The sequence below is a fragment of the Anomalospiza imberbis genome, chromosome 3, assembly GCF_031753505.1.
Source record: "Anomalospiza imberbis isolate Cuckoo-Finch-1a 21T00152 chromosome 3, ASM3175350v1, whole genome shotgun sequence".
NCBI classification, from domain to species: Eukaryota; Metazoa; Chordata; class Aves; order Passeriformes; family Viduidae; genus Anomalospiza; species Anomalospiza imberbis.
The window spans coordinates 104,576,587-104,596,722 of record NC_089683.1 but is presented as its reverse complement, the minus strand read 5'-3'; the positions used below and the strand labels follow the sequence as shown (position 1 = coordinate 104,596,722).

General features: G+C 42.4%; 1 protein-coding gene across 1 annotated transcript; it reads left to right on the top strand.

The window, feature by feature from the left end:
• Positions 1-17,932: 17,932 nt before the first annotated feature.
• RPS27A (ribosomal protein S27a) lies at positions 17,933-19,640 on the top strand. Its single transcript, XM_068186179.1, has 5 exons — positions 17,933-18,093; positions 18,344-18,398; positions 18,593-18,678; positions 18,983-19,114; positions 19,458-19,640. The coding sequence occupies exons 1-5, from the start codon at positions 18,046-18,048 to the stop codon at positions 19,605-19,607; spliced, it is 471 nt and encodes a 156-aa protein (XP_068042280.1). The 5' UTR covers positions 17,933-18,045; the 3' UTR covers positions 19,608-19,640.
• The last annotated feature ends 496 nt before the right edge of the window (positions 19,641-20,136 follow it).

The following is a 20,136-nucleotide window of genomic DNA, read 5'->3' as shown; positions in this document are numbered from 1 at the left end:
ATGCAGGCCATGCAGAGTGGTGGCAGCCAGAGCTTCCACGCTGTGCAGAGGGCTTAGACAAGGACACGTGCAGTCATGAATAATCCTAAGTCCACAGACAGCCCAAGTAATGTCTATATCCACTGACTTTAGGGGGAGACACTTAAAGGCTCAGGGTGTCAGGCCTGGAACTATGTTTCATTTACCCTAGCAGCAAAGCAAGATTGCTATTTACTGCAGAGAGCTATTACAAGGGTTGTAAAATGCTGGCAGAGTGCTGTGAGCATGAACTACGCCTCATATCATTAAATATGTGACAGATGTACCTGCAGAGAACTCATTAATTCTGATTTCTATTCCTGTTAATCTAGAAATATTAGCATCTAATTGTTAGTTTCTAAAATATTCTGACAAACTTTTTTTAACTGAAAAACTGTGTCAGCATTTATTTTGGAATATCAGATGAAGACTCTTCTCTTGTATGCCCCTCAAGTAATGTGTTACAATAACCTCAATTACCTAACAGAAACTGGCGGGGCCTCAGCAGGAAGGCTTTAAGGAGGAGCTGGGAGATCTCTGCTCAGTAAATCCAAATCAAGAAACCTTCAGTGGCATGAGAAAATTCTGAAAATGAAGGCCAAATCTACTGCGTGTGTGAGACACAAACACTATGGCAGCACTGTAAATATTCTGCAGTTTTACTGCAGTGCCCATCAAGGAGCAAAGGGCTGAGCAGGGACACAGCCAGCTGTGCGCACAGCACACAGAGTGCTGTGTGCTGTAACTGCAGTCTGCTAGAAAGAAATCCAAAGGAATTTGCATCTCTTCTTTCCTTAAAGAGCATCTAGTGGAAGAAAGACTGATTTTCTCTCTTCTGATGCTTTTTTCACCCTGGAAGTCTCAAGATCAGTTCATTCTACACAGAAACCATAGCCTGGAAGTAATACCAATAGCTGTGTACGTGTAAAAAACCCTGCAAAAATGAATTCATCCATCTTAGTGGCAGACAGAGCTCACTCTCCCAAACACTGCTTCCCTGGAAAGGACAGCAGGACACCACATGTTGTTCTGTATAGCAGCATATGGGGACCAGGAATTTACTGGAGGTTTCCCCAGACTGCAGCTTTGGGGACAAAATCTTCTATCAGCTTAGACCACTCAGCCTGCCTTGCTAGCATCTGTTGACTTGAAAGCCTGACAGAGGAAAACTTCATTTAACCAGAAAGATATACCAAAAAATGGGTATCCAGCAGCAGTACCTTTGTAAACACTGATTAAGAAAACCAAACTGTAACATGAAATAGAAACTCTGCTTTACACCACAATTTGCAGCAATTACAACCCTGGTCAACAGCAAAGTTGGAAATAAACTTACTGGCCAACAGATCTTTGCAGAAAATATCTGTTTAATTATTTAATTATTTGGGGAGGGAACTAAGGAGAAGGGAAATGCACAGAGTAAACACGTGGGAATGTAAACATTTGCATAGCATGGCAGCACAAGTGTGGACAGGAGAAACCCCAGTGTGGGTTTGCTGAGCTGCTTCCCACAGTACAGGTACACAGCAGGGAGGTACTGCATTAGCATAGGCAAATTGGGGCAGTTTTCCCTCTCTGCTTACCTCACTGCCAATTATTAATTTTTTATTTAAGTGTTCTGTTAATCTGGAACACAGGTCTGTCTTGCTGAGGGTTTGTCTTTGTTCATGGAATAATATGCTCAAACAGTCTCCAGCAGTGACTGGGAGGCCTCTACAAGTGACTCCAAAAGTCTCAGAAGCTTTTTCTTCCAAGTGCGCTCAGCAAGCAGCAACACTTTCCATAGGATCTGAGGGGTTTTACTGCCACAGTTTTATTTTTACTTCTGCCTAAATATTCACCAGCTATGCGTCTACCTTTGCCTTCCTTTTGTTTGATTAGGATTTTAGATCGGCACAGTGTGATTTCTTGCCATGAATAAGAGTTCAGTCTCTGCCCATTCCTTCAGTACCTTGTACATTGCAATTTCACAGAACTCAGAGTCCCAGCTGAGTGGGATAAAAGTCTTTGAGATCTGTTTCTAAGCAGTACCATAACTCAGAAGGCTCTAACAATATTTTTACTTTGGGAAACCAAACCAAATTTCGGTTCTTAACTAGCATCACTGCAAAAAAAAAGTAGGTTTTTCTGTGAAACAAATCACAGTGCATAAGCAAATGACATATTGAATTTCTGAACTACTGCTAAGTAAGGAAGCAAACTTTAGGAAAGGATAACATTGTTGCTTTGAAGTGCAGCAAGGCTGAGAAAATGTTTTTGACAGGTCTTAGGAATGGACTTCTGCTCAGCTTGGCACATTTCCTTTGTGCCATCCTGAACTATACTGAGAATTACAAAGAGGACACATGGAAGAAAAGAGACAAAGGGGCTTGTAAAGGGTCAAATGGTTCAACAGAAGCCACAGAATAAATGGAAATTATAGACACAGATTCCTACTTTCAGTCCTATGTAGAACTTCAGTGACATGCTATGTAGGCTGTGTGTCAAACTTCCTTAGGTAGTAACACATGCTACAATACACTGAAAACAACACATTTTAAGCAACTTCTGTTCTGTGCACTCTGTGGGATTTTATCTGTAGGACTATTGAAGGGTATTCCTGCTACTCTCTCAGTAAAGCTGTTAGTATAAATGGGACCAACTCCTACTGTCACAGACAGCATAATGCTAAAAGGTTTAATAGGCTGTTTGGCAGGAGACAGACAGAATAGATTTTGCTGCTAAAATAGTGACACTGACACTTTGCCCTTCGTTACCCGTGTTCTTATCTTTCCCCACAGAAAAATCAGTGTTGGATGGTGCAAGCTGTCAGGCTGTGGGTTTGTAGTTAGGCTGCACTACAATGGCCCTGCTTCACAAAGAGGAATTTATTTCCAAAGAATATTTGTAATCTGTTGCTATTAAAGGTTTAATTAAATACAGCTTTAGGGCACTAATTAACACATAATAATTACATGCTCTGACTCTCCTCCACACTCATCATCTAGCAAATATACAAGATTAAATCAAAATAGGCACACAAAGTATATTCATGGCATGGCCTCGCTTCCTTGCCATTGAAATCAACAATAAAGTTCTGAAATCATCAGGCAGAGAACTCTGCAGAGAATAAATTGACTTACTAAAAGTAAATCTTTGTATCTTGACAAGTTGGCATTACATGACAGTTTTAGTATTCATTTATGGGTCACAATTTTATTTTCAGTCCTGCTGGCATTTTAAGGCACATGGGACACACCAGGAAAAGGACGCCTGAACAGAACTGTGCAGATGCATTGGGTACCCTGAAACAGTTAAAAAGAAAGATATGCAGGGTAAAAATAATCATCCAATCCAACAAAACCAACTGAAGCTGTACATCAGATAAAACCCAATATAAACATTGTGCTTTTCCAGCTAGAAAAGGGCCAGGCAGTTTTCTGCATCCTTCACAATTAATAGGCCAGAGTACCGTTCCCAGAGTTCTCTACTCCCTCAAGTATGCTTATCTAATCCATCTTTAATCCCTCTGTGTTTTCACCTGAGTGCTGAGAGCAAGAGAAGAAAGCTCCACCATCTAGGCTCCCATCTTATTCTCTCCAATATTTATGAGAGCAAAGAAAGATTTGAACACATGTTGCAAAGCATGACTAAGAAAAAAAAATAATTCCTGACATGCCATCCCTATTACACCCACCCAAGCAATTATTTATTTGCAATGGCCTGGCATTCTGCAAGGCTTTACAAGGGGTTTATCTGCCATATGAATTTGTTTCAGATAACTCACTACTTAACAAAGCCACATCTGGAAGGAGGGATTTTTTTTCCCTCCTGCCATGGGCATTACCCTCTGAATCCTGCAGTTCTTGTCTGTCCCTGTCACTAGCACTGCAAGCAGCCTCCACAGAGCTTCGGTTCTTACACGGAGCAATGGGTGGGTGTCGCTTTGGTGCATTACTTGTGGCTGTAGGATTTAATTCCGGGAGACATCCCACGTGGAGGTCCTTGGGAGCTGCTCCAGGCGACGCCGAGCCGAGACCGGGCGCGGCACTCGGTGTTCTCGGGCGCCACCTGGCGGCAATTCATTGATCACGGCCACCTCTGTGCTTCCGAGAGGAATTTTCCCTTCCCGAGGTGGGAGCGGACTACCCAAAGGTCCAGCAAAGCTCCTAAACCATAGCCTGTCCTGTTTATGCTGCTGCTGGAGCCCCACCGTGTCTCAACAGTTGATCCCAAGCCCCAAAATGTAGGTCTCGACTACATGACTCCAAGCCTTGCGGTCATTCTGACCAGCAGTGAGGAGAATTCACCTCTTGATAGAAGTGTGGTTTGTGCCAAGATCTGGACTCAAAACCATGAATCCCTTAAGACCATGAATCCCTCTTTCCCTGCAACTCCCAAACACACGGATGTAAGACTCCAGTTCATGCCTATTCCTAGCCCAGACTCTCTCTCTGCAGACAAAGGCATCATACCACTGTTCTGAGAACAAACTGCTGTTTGTACAGACCTCTGTCAGTCCAAACCCAGCAGAATAAATACCTCCAAGAGTCAGATATTCCCGTGAGGCACAAGAGAATTTGGCATTATTTGTGTGTGACAAACATAATCTAAATTTACAAGTCTATGAATCAACCAGGGAATTTCCAAAAGCATTTTAGAATGAGAAGACCATTGAGCTGCTCCTCTTCAAAAAAACCTCATGCCACATGTAGGTTGTAGAATGAGGAAGAAATTCAGCTCTAAAATTCTCTGCTGATGACACAAAACTCAATTTGGAAACATTAGCCAAAGAAAAATACAAACCTGTTCCTACAACCACAGCTATGAAGACAAATTGCATATACTCAGCAAATGGAAATTAGAAGTATGTTTAATAGCAGGGCTTAGCAGAAGCACGCATACAACTATGAAACCCTGTCATACATTTTTTTGCCAAAGGATCAACCCTAAGAATAACTAAACCCACCCTGTAAGTATCTCAGTGCAAAGAGGATTTAGACATGGGCAACTAATGAGGGATGTATTAATTCTGATGCATGAGAATATTTATACCAATACTCAGTGCTGAAGAAAAATCCTGAACATAATCTTGTATTGAAATATTCCATGAGCAGCTGCCAGTTCCTGTTTGCACTTAAAATCCCAGCCTGGAATGCAACTGTTGGGATGCAAATTCATGCAGCATTACTTGTCTGAGAGTCTAATTAAAGATACAGACATGCTGCAAATGGCAAAGCAGTCCTGGCTCAGCTCACATGGCACCCATCCTGCACTGCTGCTGTGCTCACACAGTGTTCAGTAACCCAGCACTCACCTCTCTGCTCTTCTCTCCAATCCAGTTTCAAATATCCCTAAAGAACAAACTATCATCTCCCCTGAACAACACTTCCATAATAACCACATTGTAAGGAAATACTCCCTCCTAACCAGAATAATTTCACTTTTTGGAGTTTTCAGTTCAATACTGATATGACTGTAAACAATTCCATTCATTTTTTGGGCTTCTATGTCTCCTTCTACTGAAGAGCTCAGTGAAAAGGAGCTTTTCGTATACTAAAAAAAAAAAGGGCAAAAAACCCATAACAACTCCCCTAGAGGAATTAAAAAGGAAAGGCGTACAAGCTATACAGCCACCAGCTAAAGAGCCACTGGATAAACTACCAGTCTTTTCTACCTGAAAAATAAACTATACCTGTCATTTGACATTCCTTCAATCTTTTTTATTAATTCATGGTTCCTTTCTTGAGCATTCCCTGCTGTTCACCCAGAAACATTTGCATTATTTGATTTTCACTGCTCAAGGAGTGCTTATGCTCCCTTAAATTTCTGCATCCTCTCCTACAGTTTTCTCCTGTTTTGTTTTTCTCCCATCTCAAAGTTCATAAATAAAATTAAACTTTCCTCTCCTCCTTCCTTACTTGCATCCAGGCCTCCTCTTTCAGCTTTCCTTTCTGTGCAGCACTACACTGTCCATCTCTGTTCTTCCTGTTCTTGAGCCATCAATTCTTCCCCAGATGAAAAGGGTAACAAAACAAAACCAATTCTTTAAGTACCTGATGATGTGACACGTACATTTTAATGGAATAATATCACACGTTCAAGGTACAGGTCACAGCTTCCCATCAAATGTGACATCCCGGATGCTGTGCCCCAAAACATTAAATACCCATTAAGTGCCTCAGATTCCAGCACAGAATCACCATCCCTCCTGCCAGATCCTATCTCCTCTTCTTTCCACAGCACTCATTGACTTGGATATGACTCCTAACTTTTCTTCCCTTTCTGACACCTTTCCACTTACCTTACCACTCCCTACCCTGATCTAATAAATTCTATTTATTCCTCTTCTTGGCTCTAAATTCTACATCTCATTCCAAAGATTTCCCTCTGTGGGGACTGATACAAATGTAGCCAGCTGTTCTTCTCAAGAAATGAACTTCAAACTTGGAGGCAAAATGTAAAAACTAGAATGAATATTTGTTCTGCAGCAGTGGCAAAACCACTTCCACCAGCCCCCTGCAGCCTTTGGGAGCAGTCCCCAACCCAAAGAGCATGAACAAGTCTGTCAATGTCATTGCTCTGCTGCTGCCTTCACTGCCCATTTTAATGGAAAAATATACAGGAGGAAGTTCTGATTTCTGTTGCCACGCTGCACAAGAGCCCTGCTCAGGAACAAGACTTCATTTGCAGGACAACTATATATAGAACAAAAGACAATCAGGACTCCAAAGAATTTACTGTCAGAGATGAGATACAACACATGTAAATTTTCTACAAGGGAAGCAATGAGATAATAGTATTGGCCAACATGAGAAGTGCTAATCATGCAGTTATGACCAAGATTTTTGTCAGCATTGCTGTAAGAATTCATTTCTAAACTTTCAAAAAATGACCACAAAAAGAAACAGTTTGTTCCAAACAATGTAATTCTTTGTAATTAAGGGGGAAAATCTTGTTGTTGATAATAGCATTGACTGCAATGCAACTTCAAAAGATTAAGATGCTTTTTTTACTGTATCTGACATTATGTCAAGCTTTTTTGCACAAAACAGCTAACAAAAAACAGCAGTAAAATTTATGTGAAGGAAAACCTGGATCCTTCATAAGATGTGATAAATATAAATGTCAGGTCAGCCAATCAATTTTAATTAACTGGAAATCAGAATTGCAAGGACAGACTGCATTAAGCCTACAGAGTGTTCATGTTCTGGTACTGATGAAATAAAAGTAATAGCTATAAAATCAAATGATAATCAAGAGGTAATGTTAAGAACTAAGAAACATTTGTTTTTCACCAGCATTAAGTTAAAAGGAATTTCAGTAACAAGTTATTTCTTTGACCAGCTTTGATAAAGGATCGATACCACAAATGCAGTTGTAGAAATGTGGGAAGGTGTGTGGGGTTGTGCTTTTTTCCTTTTTAATATTTTCTCACTCCTATAAGAGGATGATCATAGACACCATCTTCCCTTCTTGGTAAGCCAGCTACCAGAAGCTTTCTGATTCTGATTCTTGAGGCAAGAGCCCCCAAGACACAGAGCAAGGTCTCCTGAGAGCCAAGGGGAGGGGAAGCCCTGAGTGCTGGCAATGGCTCCTCGAGCTCCCGCGGCTCCTCTATGTCAGAGAGCTTTGCTACTGGCCCAACACAGAGCAGATGACATGCCTCATCCCAAGTTTACCGGGTAAAGCCACTTGCATGAACCCTCAAGCACGGATATCAACACTCCAGCACCTGGCACCTCATTCCATCTGCTCCCCTCTTGCAAAAGCCTAGAGAGGGAAAGAAGCTGCTCCAAATGGCAAACTTACAAAGCAGCATAAATGCTATGCTTTGAAGGAGCCTTGTTCTATACAATAAGGGCAAATATCTTCTCTGAAGCATGTACTAATATTCTCCCTCTCTTTCCTCCACCCTTTCCACAGCCCTTGGGAAATCTCTCTCCTCCCACTCTTACAGCTTCCTTCTGTTCCTCTGCTGCTGAATGATCCTGTTGCCTGAGCAACGGCAGCTGAGGAGGGGAGCAGGGAGAGGGGCCTGGACCGTTGTGTGCTCTGGCAGCAGCTCTGCACTGTGACCCCACAGCAGCACCCTCAGGAAATGAGCAGCTCAGCTGAGTGAGGTGCAACCTCCTTATTAGGTGCGGGGCATTTTGCAACCACCTTATATTTTTGTGCAATTATGAATAAAATAACCTAACACTTAAGGCTGTCAAGCAAGTAGTTGTTTAGCTTATCTACTACATCCAGAGTATATTCATAATGCAGCCACATTTGTTACTCTAATTTTGGTCCAAGTAGAACTCAGCAATTAATCTCTAGAATCAGACTCTGATCTAAAAAATTCAAATTATTATACATTATCTCTTTCCCCCTCTGCTCTTTTCATTGTGCATTTTAGAATTCAGAAAGGTAACCAGAACAAAATTGTCTATCAATGACCTTTCCAGATATACTTCAATATTTGTAGTGTGCTTTCTTTTCATCTTTGTTGTCTGTCTCTTGGTATTTGAGCAATATCTGGTGAAATGAGAATGTAGTCTTGGTGCTATAGCTCTGCAAGAAATAATAATCTCTGCAAGATATCCAGAAGAGATTTCTTTTCTAATACTGTTTTATTGGAAGAATTTTTTTTTTTAATAGCATTCTTCTTACACGGTTTTGTGTTCCTACAGTTTATGAAACTCCATGGGCTACCTCCCCCTCCCTTGATAGTTTATGATCAAAATGTTTGTAATTGACTACTTGCTGCTCTGGTGAGTCCAGGAGGGAGGGTTGTGTAGGTTTTCCTGCTTTTGAGCAACATCAAGCACGGAATAGTCTGTGCTGACATGTCTTAAATGACACTTCACTCTCTTCTTACTGTAATTTAATTTTTACTCCTGAAGTAGAAGCATGGTTAGCTAGATGTTCCAGTTGCATCAGGCACTAATGATGAGTTACTGGGAAACGATTTGACCTTTAGAATTTCATATCAATGTCAGCTTCATTCAAAATTAATTTACTCCATCCTACCCAAGCGCTTTCAGCAGCTGCATGCTCGCTAATCCTATCCCCTGCACTGTATTTATAGAACTTTAAAAAAATTTTTTTAGACTATGCTTATTTTTGCAGAGCATAAAATAGAGAACAACTGTAGTTCAAGCCTGACAGGCCCAACCATAAAAACCTCAGAAGATAATCCTTCATTTTTTGCTCTGCTTTCTCCAGAGATAAGCTACTTCCATTTTCAGCTGTCCAGCAGAATAGCCAGACTGAGTATCATGGGAGCAAAGCACAGTCCAGAATTTATGGCTTACTAAATCCAGGGATGAGCTTTAATTAATTAAGTCTCGAGCACTCTGACTAGACAGCGGATTCCATCCATTTTTTTGGAACAAAACTTCCAGGATTTCTCAGGACATCTAGAAGTTTCAAAACCATCTGTCAAAAGTGTTACTGTCCCTAGGCTTAGGAGTAATTGTGCTTGGGAGAGCCTGGATCATTGGCCAGAGGTGCCTTTTCCATGGCTCTGACCAATGGCTTCAACAAATCAGGTGGTTGTATCCAGCTTTGAGAGCAGAAAAAGCCATGGAGTTCAGGGAAGGAAAGGGACTAAGGCCAAGCATCCTTAGTATGACTCATGGATTTCGATGGAATTACAGAGGGACGGAAATAGACCCTATTTACCCTATTAGGTCACCATATCATTAATCTTCTGTCAGGGAAAGATTGCTCCTCCCATGCTGAGATTTCAAGTATAAGGAAAATTTGCCATGGGGGTACAAGGAAGGTAGAAGAAAAAAAGTGAAATAATGCTAAGAGCTTGAAGAAACAACATAAAAATTTTGAATACTCTAATTTCCATTAAAAGGTCCTAATGAATATCACTTATAGATTTATCAATATAAATCCTCATCAATACATTTATCATTTAGCTGTTTGTCAACACAAATTCTTCTATACAGATAACCTTCTACCCATGATTTTCATTTGGTAAAAGCTGTAACACAAAATTTTATTTGGCTTTGGATAACTTCAGTAAACCTTACTCTCACATCACATAAGAGATTTGTGCTTAAAGAATGCAAAAAGCTTAGTTAACCCCATCTCCACTCCATAAAACTTGTCAGAGTAATATTTTTTAAAAATCTGACAAAGACAAGACTTTAATAAAAATTATATTATCACTTCCTCAAGCTATAAGGAAATTTCTTAGTGAGGAGGTGGAGCAAAATCATCTTCTCTGTGGTAAGGGCACTCAGCTGGAAGAGGATCTTGGATGGGCTTTGTACTTTTTAAGTGAATAATGAATTAAAGACAGAAGATGAATAATGAATTAATTTTAAATCAGAAGAATTCCATGAAGCAGGAAGAACAGCTTATGACTTCCTCCTTCAGGTAAGTGTCCTGGGCATTAGGCTATAGAAGTAACCTCCCATTTCCTCTCATTCCCATGAGAGGCTTGTTAGTTAACAGCCTAATTTCTGCATAAATCAAGGTATAATGCTGTGGCTGACCTTTGGGAGTGACTGCAGCACACCAGTCAAGAACAGACAGGAAAAAATTCAGCTTCTCACAGGTTGGCAGTAATAAATTGCATAGGATCATGATGCTGTGCATCTGTATATTTTGTCCATTCTTCAAGTTTTTTAGAAACTCACAACTACTTTATCATATTTTGACCAGACAGTTTCATCCAAGTCAGTCAGGCACTGAGAAAATGATAAAATCTAAGTTTGAATAATAAAAAAAGAAAAAAAAAAAAAAGAGTACTGCCAGTATCCAAAATGTTTCAGAATCTCTCTTACCACTGAGGTGACAAGACAGCACTCATGCTCCTCCCTGTTGTGAAACCACCTACCTTTCCTTCAAAATAATATCTGAGATTGGAGGCAAAGTTTTCAAGGCATGGATCCTTACACTTGTTTGGGCATTTACAGATGTCTCTAGCTTTTATGAAATTCCATTTCTTCTTTATATGTAACTTTGGGTGTTTGAATATTGCTAAAATACTGCTTGGCTTTTATGGACAGTCTGGGTAAAAATATATTGCCATCTTGTTAGAGAATTTTTAGAGAGGTTTTTTTTCTTTTAAGATGAAGTGACTGAAAATTCTTGAGGTTAATGAATAAAGCATGCATCTAAATTGGTTTAAATCTCAATGGATGATTAGCAACTGAGTCTTGGATTGGGAGACACCAAGTTCTTCTGAAGGAAGAAGAGGCACACAAGGCCACACCAGTATAAACCTTCTCAGTTTGCTTTAGATAGTATTCATTTGATACTGCACCTGCACTTTCTTATGGAGCTTGATTTCTAAAACTTCTAGAGGATGCTGAATAAAAAACAACTAACAAGTAAATAAGTCAACAACAGAAGCACCTAACCCAGGCCTGCCATTTGGTCATGCATCCTTGCTAGAAATCCCTGCTGCACAGTGAAAATGGCTACGAAAGGAAAAAAAAAGGAAAAAAAGAAGGAAATAAAAACCCCACCCAAAACAAAGTAAAAAAACCCAAAAAACTTTGTGGTTTGGTCCACCACTGCCTTGTTTCATTTAACAAGCACCTTCATTTCTCAGCTGCTGGAAACATTAAACAAGAACCATGAAATGACTCTGGGGGGTGTGGCAGTTACATCTGCACTGCTTTCTTGCATGGTCAGCTTCTGTGCAGTAACAAAGTCAGTGAGTGACCTTTTCATTCACTGTTTTCACTCTTTTGGTCAAAATCTGATCCATATTGAGTTACATTCTTAAGGGTTACATACTTGAGGGCATATCACTCTACATGTTGAAAAGTGAACTTCCATACCTTTCTCTATTCCTCATCCACTCAATACTTCCAATATCTGTACACTAGTCATTCTTCTTTTAACTTCAGTTCTCTTGTGAATCCTAACTCTGCAGATTTGTCCATATAATAAATATGCTTTTAAAGAGTGCCAAAATGTATTAAAACTGAAACAAGCCAGCAGTAGCTACATGTAGCTTAATTACTGAGATAAATGTTATTTGGGAACATGTATCACAGTTACAAGAGCAAATGGCATTCAGTATTCTTCCTGTTGATACTGGCTGTGGGCTGAGCTAAAAGAGGCTCTGCCAACAGGCACCCAGGGAGTCTGCTGTTTGGCACCTTTCCTTCCCTAAGGTTGAATTATCCATTTCTTAAGGATCAGCCCGGGCCAAGCTCTCATACTGGCTCTTACAGTTTAATATGGTCCACAACCCAGACCATTCCCACAGCAGCCCAAGGAGCAGGTGGGTGCACCTGACCAAAGCCTACATTTGTTCTCGGCAGGCATTTGTTGTTTTGACAGGATTTGTAAGATTATCTTGATAATCTCATTTGGGCTATGACTCCAGCAAAGACCTAGCAGGGAACAAACCAAAAAGACCAAGCACTGGGACATGCCTACCCTGCATCCCCTTTGGGCAGCTCCCTAATGAGGGAGCACTCAAAAGCAGTTCACTCACACTGACTCTAAACCCTTGTGGAGACTACAGCAAGGACAGACCTCATGTACTGAAGCTGGCAACACAGATGCATAAACCATTTCCATTCCACTTCCATACCATTCCAGAGCTTTCTTCTCCACAGAGAATATACTTCCAGTTAAAGTACAAACATGCACACATTCTCACACAGACATATTAAATAGACAACCGATACTTGGTGGTAGAAGCATTCTCAGCATCGTTTGTGATGCTCAGTGTTTCCTCCAGCTCATCAAGAGCTAGGAGGATTCTTCACTTGCCTGCTGTAAGTGCTCCCTCTGTTGTTGGGCAGAGGAGCAACCAGCAAACATGTTCCATCAGCCTGGCATCTTTCTCATCTTCAAGTATTCCATCCTGAGATAACTTTTCATGCTTATTTTCTCCCCAAGCAACTTCTGTCTTAGCCCTTACAAAGTACTGGTGGTATCATTTAGAATAACAATGCATCTAAGGAAAAGTAAACCCAACATTTAAATATCCTGAACTTGCCCCAAAAAGCTTTTTACTATTCATATTAAGCATACTGCAGAACTCGGTGATTTCAATGGAGATTAGAAATCCAAAGACTGAGTTGAAAAAAATAAAGGTGATGAAAATAATGACACAGAAGAGAAATAGCATGAATTTTAATCGAAAAGGTTTAAAGGCCAAAATCCCTGCTTGCACTCAAAATCATTTGTGAAACCCATAACAGCAACAAAATGACAGAGGAGCTGCAGGCACAGAGTCTAGGGCAGTTTATTGGAGCAAGACACAAAAAGCACATTGGATGCAAATAACTGTGTGGATGCAGAAAACCCAATTTTCAGACATTTTATCTTTAAATTCAAGCACTTCCCTAGCTCAGTCCAGGCAGATATGTGTTAGCTTGTCTGCAGAGTGGTTTCCTGGCACTTGCTGCCCATGTGATTTGCTGCAGCTGTCTGCCCTTGGCCTGGGTTCCTGCTGCCTGGAGAACTTCTGCCCCTGGGTCTGGCAGTGCAAGAAAAAGCCCCTCTGAAAACTCCCAGACCTTGGAACCAAGCAGGACTCTGTTTGTTTTTGTGTGTCCTAAGCACTAAGTGCTGCAATTGCAGTTTGCCCAAGAGTCAGCTCACAGAGGCTCCACTGAAAGCCAAGTTCCTGTGGAGTTGTCTCCATGGAAAGCTGCCCAAAGGCATGCTGAATCCAAAGTAATTTGTAGGCTGGAATCAGAGCTAAGTTAAAATTTCAAGTTTCAAAGTTTGTTATTAAAAATTTTGTTGCATTTTCTTTTTTTTTTTTTTTTTTGCTCATTTCTTCCAACAGCCCAAACCCATCTTTTGGGTAAAAAATCTTTTTGAGGTAAAAACCAGCCCTCATAAATGAAAATTGTAGTTTTCTAATGCACTGTTGACTGAGACAGTGAATTAATGCACTGTTATGACAGTTTTACAACAGAAAGAAGTAATCATCTGAAAAATCAACCTGCAAGATTATTCTGTATTTGTGTATAGTTACCTCTCCCTTTCCCTACCATAAAGCCACACAATGATCTTGACCGATTTCCCTGAATACTGTGGAAAGGCTGGAGGTGATATTGATATCCAATCTTTTACTTGAAAACATGGATACAAAGAACATTTTTTCCTGTAAATAGAAAGGTCCTAGAATGGCAATATCAAGAAACACTAGAAGAGATGGCAACCTGAAAATCCTCCCATAAAATGGCCTGAAGTACAGCCAGGAAATAAATTAATAATTAAAAATGGTGTCATAATTAAGCAACAACAGTCTAAGGAAGGGAACATCTAGAAGAAAGAAAAGGACACATTTCACCATTGACAGGTAAATCTCAGGGGGCTGGAAGTCCTTAGAATATATCACTTTTCAAGTGAAATTACAGAAAATATAGCATCTGGGATTTGGGAAGAACTAATCTAATTAATCAATGGCTATCAATGGCAGGAGAGAGCTATTTTTGAGTAGCAGCTACTCAGCAGGCTATAGGAGATGAGTTAATGAACTAATTTGTGGGTTTGATATCCAGGGATTACATCAGCAATGAGATCTCTGCACCCAGAAATAGACTGTTGCATTATTGGGGGTTTCAACAGTATTTAATGCCCAATTTCTTCCAGGACTCTGGATTCTTTTGGAAAAGCCTCAAGCTGTACTTTTTCATCTGTACATACAGAAACAGACTGAAGATTTGCTTGTCAGTTTTCACAACACAGTATTTTACAGAACAGCTGAGCTCTGCAGTTTCAGTTCCTTTAGAGAAAGGACCAAGGAAGAACCTGTGAAAATGGATAAAAATGGACTCCTTGTGCATGGCTGTCACACCAGCACTTTTATAAACCCCAAAGGGGTCACCAAAAGAATGTGTCCTGGAAGGGCTGCCTTCAGTGTGATGTGTGAACTGGGATACTTCAAATTGCTACAGCACACAAACGTCTTCTTTCCTTTCCAAATATCCAAGTGACTCTTCAGCTGTTTTACCAGGGACAACACAAAATAGAAAACATGGCAGAGCAGGATAACCCCAGCACCATCTCATCAATTCAATGTCAGAGCCAAAACCATTATAGCCTTTAAAAAATAGTAATAAAAAACCTCCCAAACCAATCACAGACTTTCTAAACTAATATATTTATATGAAAACATGTTTTTTAAAACTGAGGATATTTTTTCAAGAACTGAAAAAAATCTCCTCAGGCAAATAATTTTTTATGAAACACCTTTTACAGCATTAGTTAAATTCAGGTTTTTCACATTAGCAAGAGTTTACACAACTATTAGCAGCTGCCATATGAAAATAAAACAAGAATGGAAACATTTAAAAGTAGAAATGAAAGAAACCAGAGACAATTAAATTATCAATGTCTTAATTAACATGTTTTGTGCATATTTAAAATATTAATAATTAAAATTTAAATTAAGATAAGTGATACATTTTAAAAATAAAATAAATTAATTTTAATTAACAATCTTTTCCGATAGTATAACAGAGCTGAGGGCTCAGATTCCAGAGCTTTTCATCTCCTGTGAAGAAAAAACTGCATTCCTTTAACCATTCTTGATTCTGGCAATAAACACCTCACATTCCCATTTGGCTGGAGTGAGGATATCCTTGCATACAGTAACAGTGCATTATCCATGGATGCATTTTTGGATATGATGTTTATAGAGAGAGAATGAACAGGAAAACAACTTTCTGGAACCCTCTAATAAGTATGGCAGAATGAAAATAAAAGGAATAGAGAAAATAATAGAGCAAGCTTCATGGTGCTGCTCTAAGATAACAAAAAGCTGCCCCAAAAGCAAAGCAACATCATTCGAGATGATAAAAATGCAGAAAAACTTTTCATTATGAGGCAGTCTCTAAATTCACCTGAGATTAAATAATCACCAATCTTATTTAAAACTAAGGTAACCAGCACTTATTTGGACAGCTGGAATACCACATCTTTTCTCTAGGTGGGCACTGAATGTCCTTGGCACTTACAGCTGTGGAAAACCAAGGGAGCAGGGGCTGTGCATTTTAGTATCTTAAAATACTAATCCAACGCAAGATTTAAAAGCAGTGCCAGCATCCCTTTTTCCTATCCATCTCCAAAACCTGGAATCCTGATTTTTCTAGGCCTTTCCCATCTCAGTGTCTGAAGAAGGCAGACATAGGCAGACAGGCAGGAATCCTTCAGGAATTTCAGCAATAACCTTTGCACAGAAGGGCTGGTATTGCTAGCACAGGGTATGTGAGATAAATGTCATGGGTCTTAGTTTTGTTGATTTTCTCCTGGTTTAGGACAGCTTCATCATTTCAAAACACCCATAAAATTATGAAAAGTGGTTTTTAAGCATGAACCCTACTGTTATTCCTGGGATTATGAATTCATTGTAGTGACCCTGACTCCACTGCAGTGTTTACAGGAGCACAAAACCAGCTGAAAATGTATCAATCCTGGATTTCTGTAACAACACAGAGGTCACAGCTGGTCCGCTTACATCAACTAGAGACAAAAAACCAGCACACCACTTTTTACATACTGTCAAGTGCTCGTTTACTTGAAAATTATTTGTTATCTTACAAAATGCATCATTATATATAATGTAACACTCCTCAGACAGCCCGTACCAAACATAACCCACTTTCTCATTCTCTCATCAAAACACAGAAGGGTTGAAATTGTTAAAGTGGCCCCAGCTGATTTATTCAAGCAGGTCCCGATTCTGCTTTAGCTTTTCCCATTTTCGACTCACAAGCATGAAACCACCTAACAAACAATTTTCAAATCGTGACTCAGGGCTCCTGTATTCCTAATTTACCGATGGCTTTTCTAGTTTTAAAAATTTTTGCCCAGATATAAACCTGGAATTGATCTCGAGGAATCTGCAGGGGGCAAAGTGGCTGTGAGGTATGTTTAAACTGCCTCCTCGAGAACCAGGACATCGAATTCTGGGATTTCATGCTGCGAAGAATCACAGAATCCCAGAAAGGTTTGGGTGGGAAAGGACCTTAAAGGTCATCCAGATCCATCCCCGCTATGGGCAGGGACACCTCCCCCTAGACCAGGTTGCTCCAAGTAGTGTCCAACCTGGCCTTGACGGAGACCCAGGTACGTCGAAAACCCGTCAGCCTCAAAATAACAATCCCACCGGCGGCCACTACAACGCACAGAAAAACCCAGTCCCGCAGGTGGAGAACCCCGCCCTCATGGCCACTCGTCCTCCCCACCTCATGGAGACCCCGCCTCCACCCCGCATGGCGGCCCCGCCTCACCCGCCATGGCGGCTCCTCCTCCTCCTCCCCTCATGACAGCCCCGCCTCACCCGCCATGGCAACTCCTCCTCCTCCCCTCACGACAGCCCCGCCTCACCCGCCATGGCAGCTCCTCCTCCTCCCCTCACGACAGCCCCGCCTCACCCGCCATGGCAGCTCCTCCTCCTCCTCCCCTCACGACAGCCCCGCCTCACCCGCCATGGCAACTTCTCCTCCTCCTCCCCTCACGACAGCCCCGCCTCACCCGCCATGGCAGCTCCTCCTCCTCCTCCCCTCACGACAGCCCCGCCTCACCCGCCATGGCAACTCCTCCTCCTCCTCTCATGACAGCCCCGCCTCACCATGGCAGCTCCTCCTCCTCCTCCTCCCCTCATGACAGCCCCGCCTCACCCGCCATGGCAACTTCTCCTCCTCCTCCCCTCACGACAGCCCCGCCTCATCCGCCATGGCAACTCCTCCTCCTCCCCTCATGACAGCCCCGCCTCACCCGCCATGGCAGCTCCTCCTCCTTCCCTCACGACAGCCCCGCCTCACCCGCCATGGCAGCTCCGCCCCCATCTCAAGACGGCCGCCGCGATGCACTGTGGGAGCCGCAGTTCCCGCCCACGGCTCCCGTGCTGGGACTACATCTCCCAGCAGGCGCGGGCGCGGCCGCCGCTGGCAGAGCATGCCGGGAGTCGTAGTGCCTGCGCGCAGCCCGCCCCCCCTGCGGCGCGCACGGAAACCCCGTGCGTGCGGGCGCGGCGCTCTCTCGGGCCGCCGCCGCCATTCCGCGAGCAGCGCGGGCAGCCCGCGCTCCGGCCCCGCCGCCCCTGCCCGCCTCACCATGCAGATCTTCGTGAAGACCCTCACGGGGAAAACCATCACCCTCGAGGTAAGCCGCCGCCGGGCCGCGCCGCCCGTGCCTGCCGGTGCTCCGGAAGGGGGGGATGCGCCGGGAGAGCCCGGCATGTGTGGGGAAACGCGGCCCTGCGCTGCCTGGGGCGGTTCCGACCACGCGGTGGGGGCCGGAATGGCCGTGGCAGCACCGGGCGTGTGCCGGGAGCACCTCGTGGTTTTTCGGCCTTGCTGGGCTAATTAAAATGTGCAGCGCGTTTTGATTCTGTTCTTCTGTTTCATAATAGGTTGAGCCTTCTGATACTATAGAAAATGTAAAAGCGAAGATCCAGGATAAGGAGGGTAAGCTCTAAAGGCACTTATTTGCTATTATATATTGATATCAGTATACGGTGTATACATACATTATTCTGTCCTCCACTCTTGTGGATTGATGTGTGTATTTCACAGATGTAATTCCCTGCATTAATCTTGATTTTATTACAGCATGCTGTAGCTCACGTCCCTCATTTATTCCTGATTTATATCACCATTAGGCATCCCTCCGGATCAGCAGCGGCTGATCTTTGCTGGGAAGCAGCTGGAGGATGGACGCACACTGTCCGACTACAACATTCAAAAAGTGAGTAGGAAAGGCAGGACACAGCAGTGCAGTACGCAGGAGCTGGCACGGGCACAGCTGACTAACCTTTGCTGCTGAGATTAAGAAATGTTTCTAATAAATTCAACTAAATCAAGGGATTGGAATAGTGTTAATACTGGGAGCTTGGGATGCTACCGTAACAGCAAATAATCCTTTTAGAGCTGTCCTAAGTGCCTGGCACTTGAGATGCTCTTTTTCTCTAGGTAGAAGGAAGAGGCCTGTTTAAATGCTGCAGTTGCCTTGAGAAAGCATTTTGAGTCTGCTTCATGTGCTTTGCAAACAGGAATCAACCCTTCACCTGGTGCTGAGACTTCGTGGTGGTGCTAAGAAAAGGAAGAAGAAGTCTTACACGACTCCCAAGAAGAACAAGCATAAGAGAAAGAAGGTTAAGCTTGCAGTGCTTAAGTACTACAAGGTAGGTAGAACTCACTCAGGGAGAAACTTGATGGAAACTCAGCTCTTAGCAGGGAGGGTGTGAAGCCTGTAACTGGTCTGCACAGATTCTGGTGTATTTAATATTTAGTCTGCAGAGATTCTGGTGTATTTAATACTTGAACTCCTTCTGTTTGCAAATATCCCACGTGTTAAACAAAAGACGCACGACCTGTTGCAATTGGGCACTTCTGACACGTAACTCAAGAAGTTTGATGTAGTTGCTGTTACAGAAACTATTATGCGAATGGAAAAATACTCAAAATGATTATAGTTGCTAAAAGGTGGAGAGAGTATGTGAGCCATTGCCTATTTGTCCTGCCCAGGTGGATGAGAACGGCAAGATCAGCCGCCTGCGCCGGGAGTGCCCCTCGGAGGAGTGTGGGGCTGGAGTCTTCATGGCCAGTCACTTCGACAGACACTACTGTGGCAAGTGCTGTCTGACATACTGCTTCAATAAGCCAGAAGACAAGTAAATGTACCAGACAATAAAAATCTGAGCTTCTGTATGGCTGAAGGATTTATTTCTGTGTTTCCTCTCTGCTGATCAGTGAGAAAAATCTGTGGACCTTGGGGTGCTGCCAGCCAGCTCAGGTGAAATACTTAGTGTAAAACTGAAGCAGCAATTGGATTTAAAGAATACTGGGTACCAGTTGTAAAAGGAAGAAAACCAACACCCAAAGCTAACCTTAGAAGCGGTCTCTTTAACATAAGACAGTTCTGATGTGGAAAAATAGCAACTTCAGAGGTCCAGAGTGGGTCAGTGCGAGGGAGAAGGGTGACCAGGAGTCTGGTGACAAAATGCAGCCAACACACTGGAATGCTGCACAGCAGCACTGCGAGGGGAGGGAGGAGATGGCTCAGCTGATTTGGAACCAAGAGCTTGTCATCAGAAATACTTTACCATGCTGGTTTTACACACTTGAAGTGCTTGGAGTTACTCTGGAGTTACTCAAGTGGTTTATCCCATGTTCCAGTGAGGGCAGCTGGTTGCTTGACATGATA

What these genes read in the sequence shown, in the direction of transcription:
- RPS27A (XM_068186179.1), top strand. Translation starts at nt 18,046, where the DNA reads ATGCAGATCTTCGTGAAGACCCTCACGGGGAAAACCATCACCCTCGAG. An exon ending in GGAAAACCATCACCCTCGAG is followed by an intron (nt 18,094 to 18,343) that starts GTAAGCCGCCGC and finishes GTTTCATAATAG; the next exon opens with GTTGAGCCTTCTGATACTAT. An exon ending in CCGACTACAACATTCAAAAA is followed by an intron (nt 18,679 to 18,982) that starts GTGAGTAGGAAA and finishes CTTTGCAAACAG; the next exon opens with GAATCAACCCTTCACCTGGT.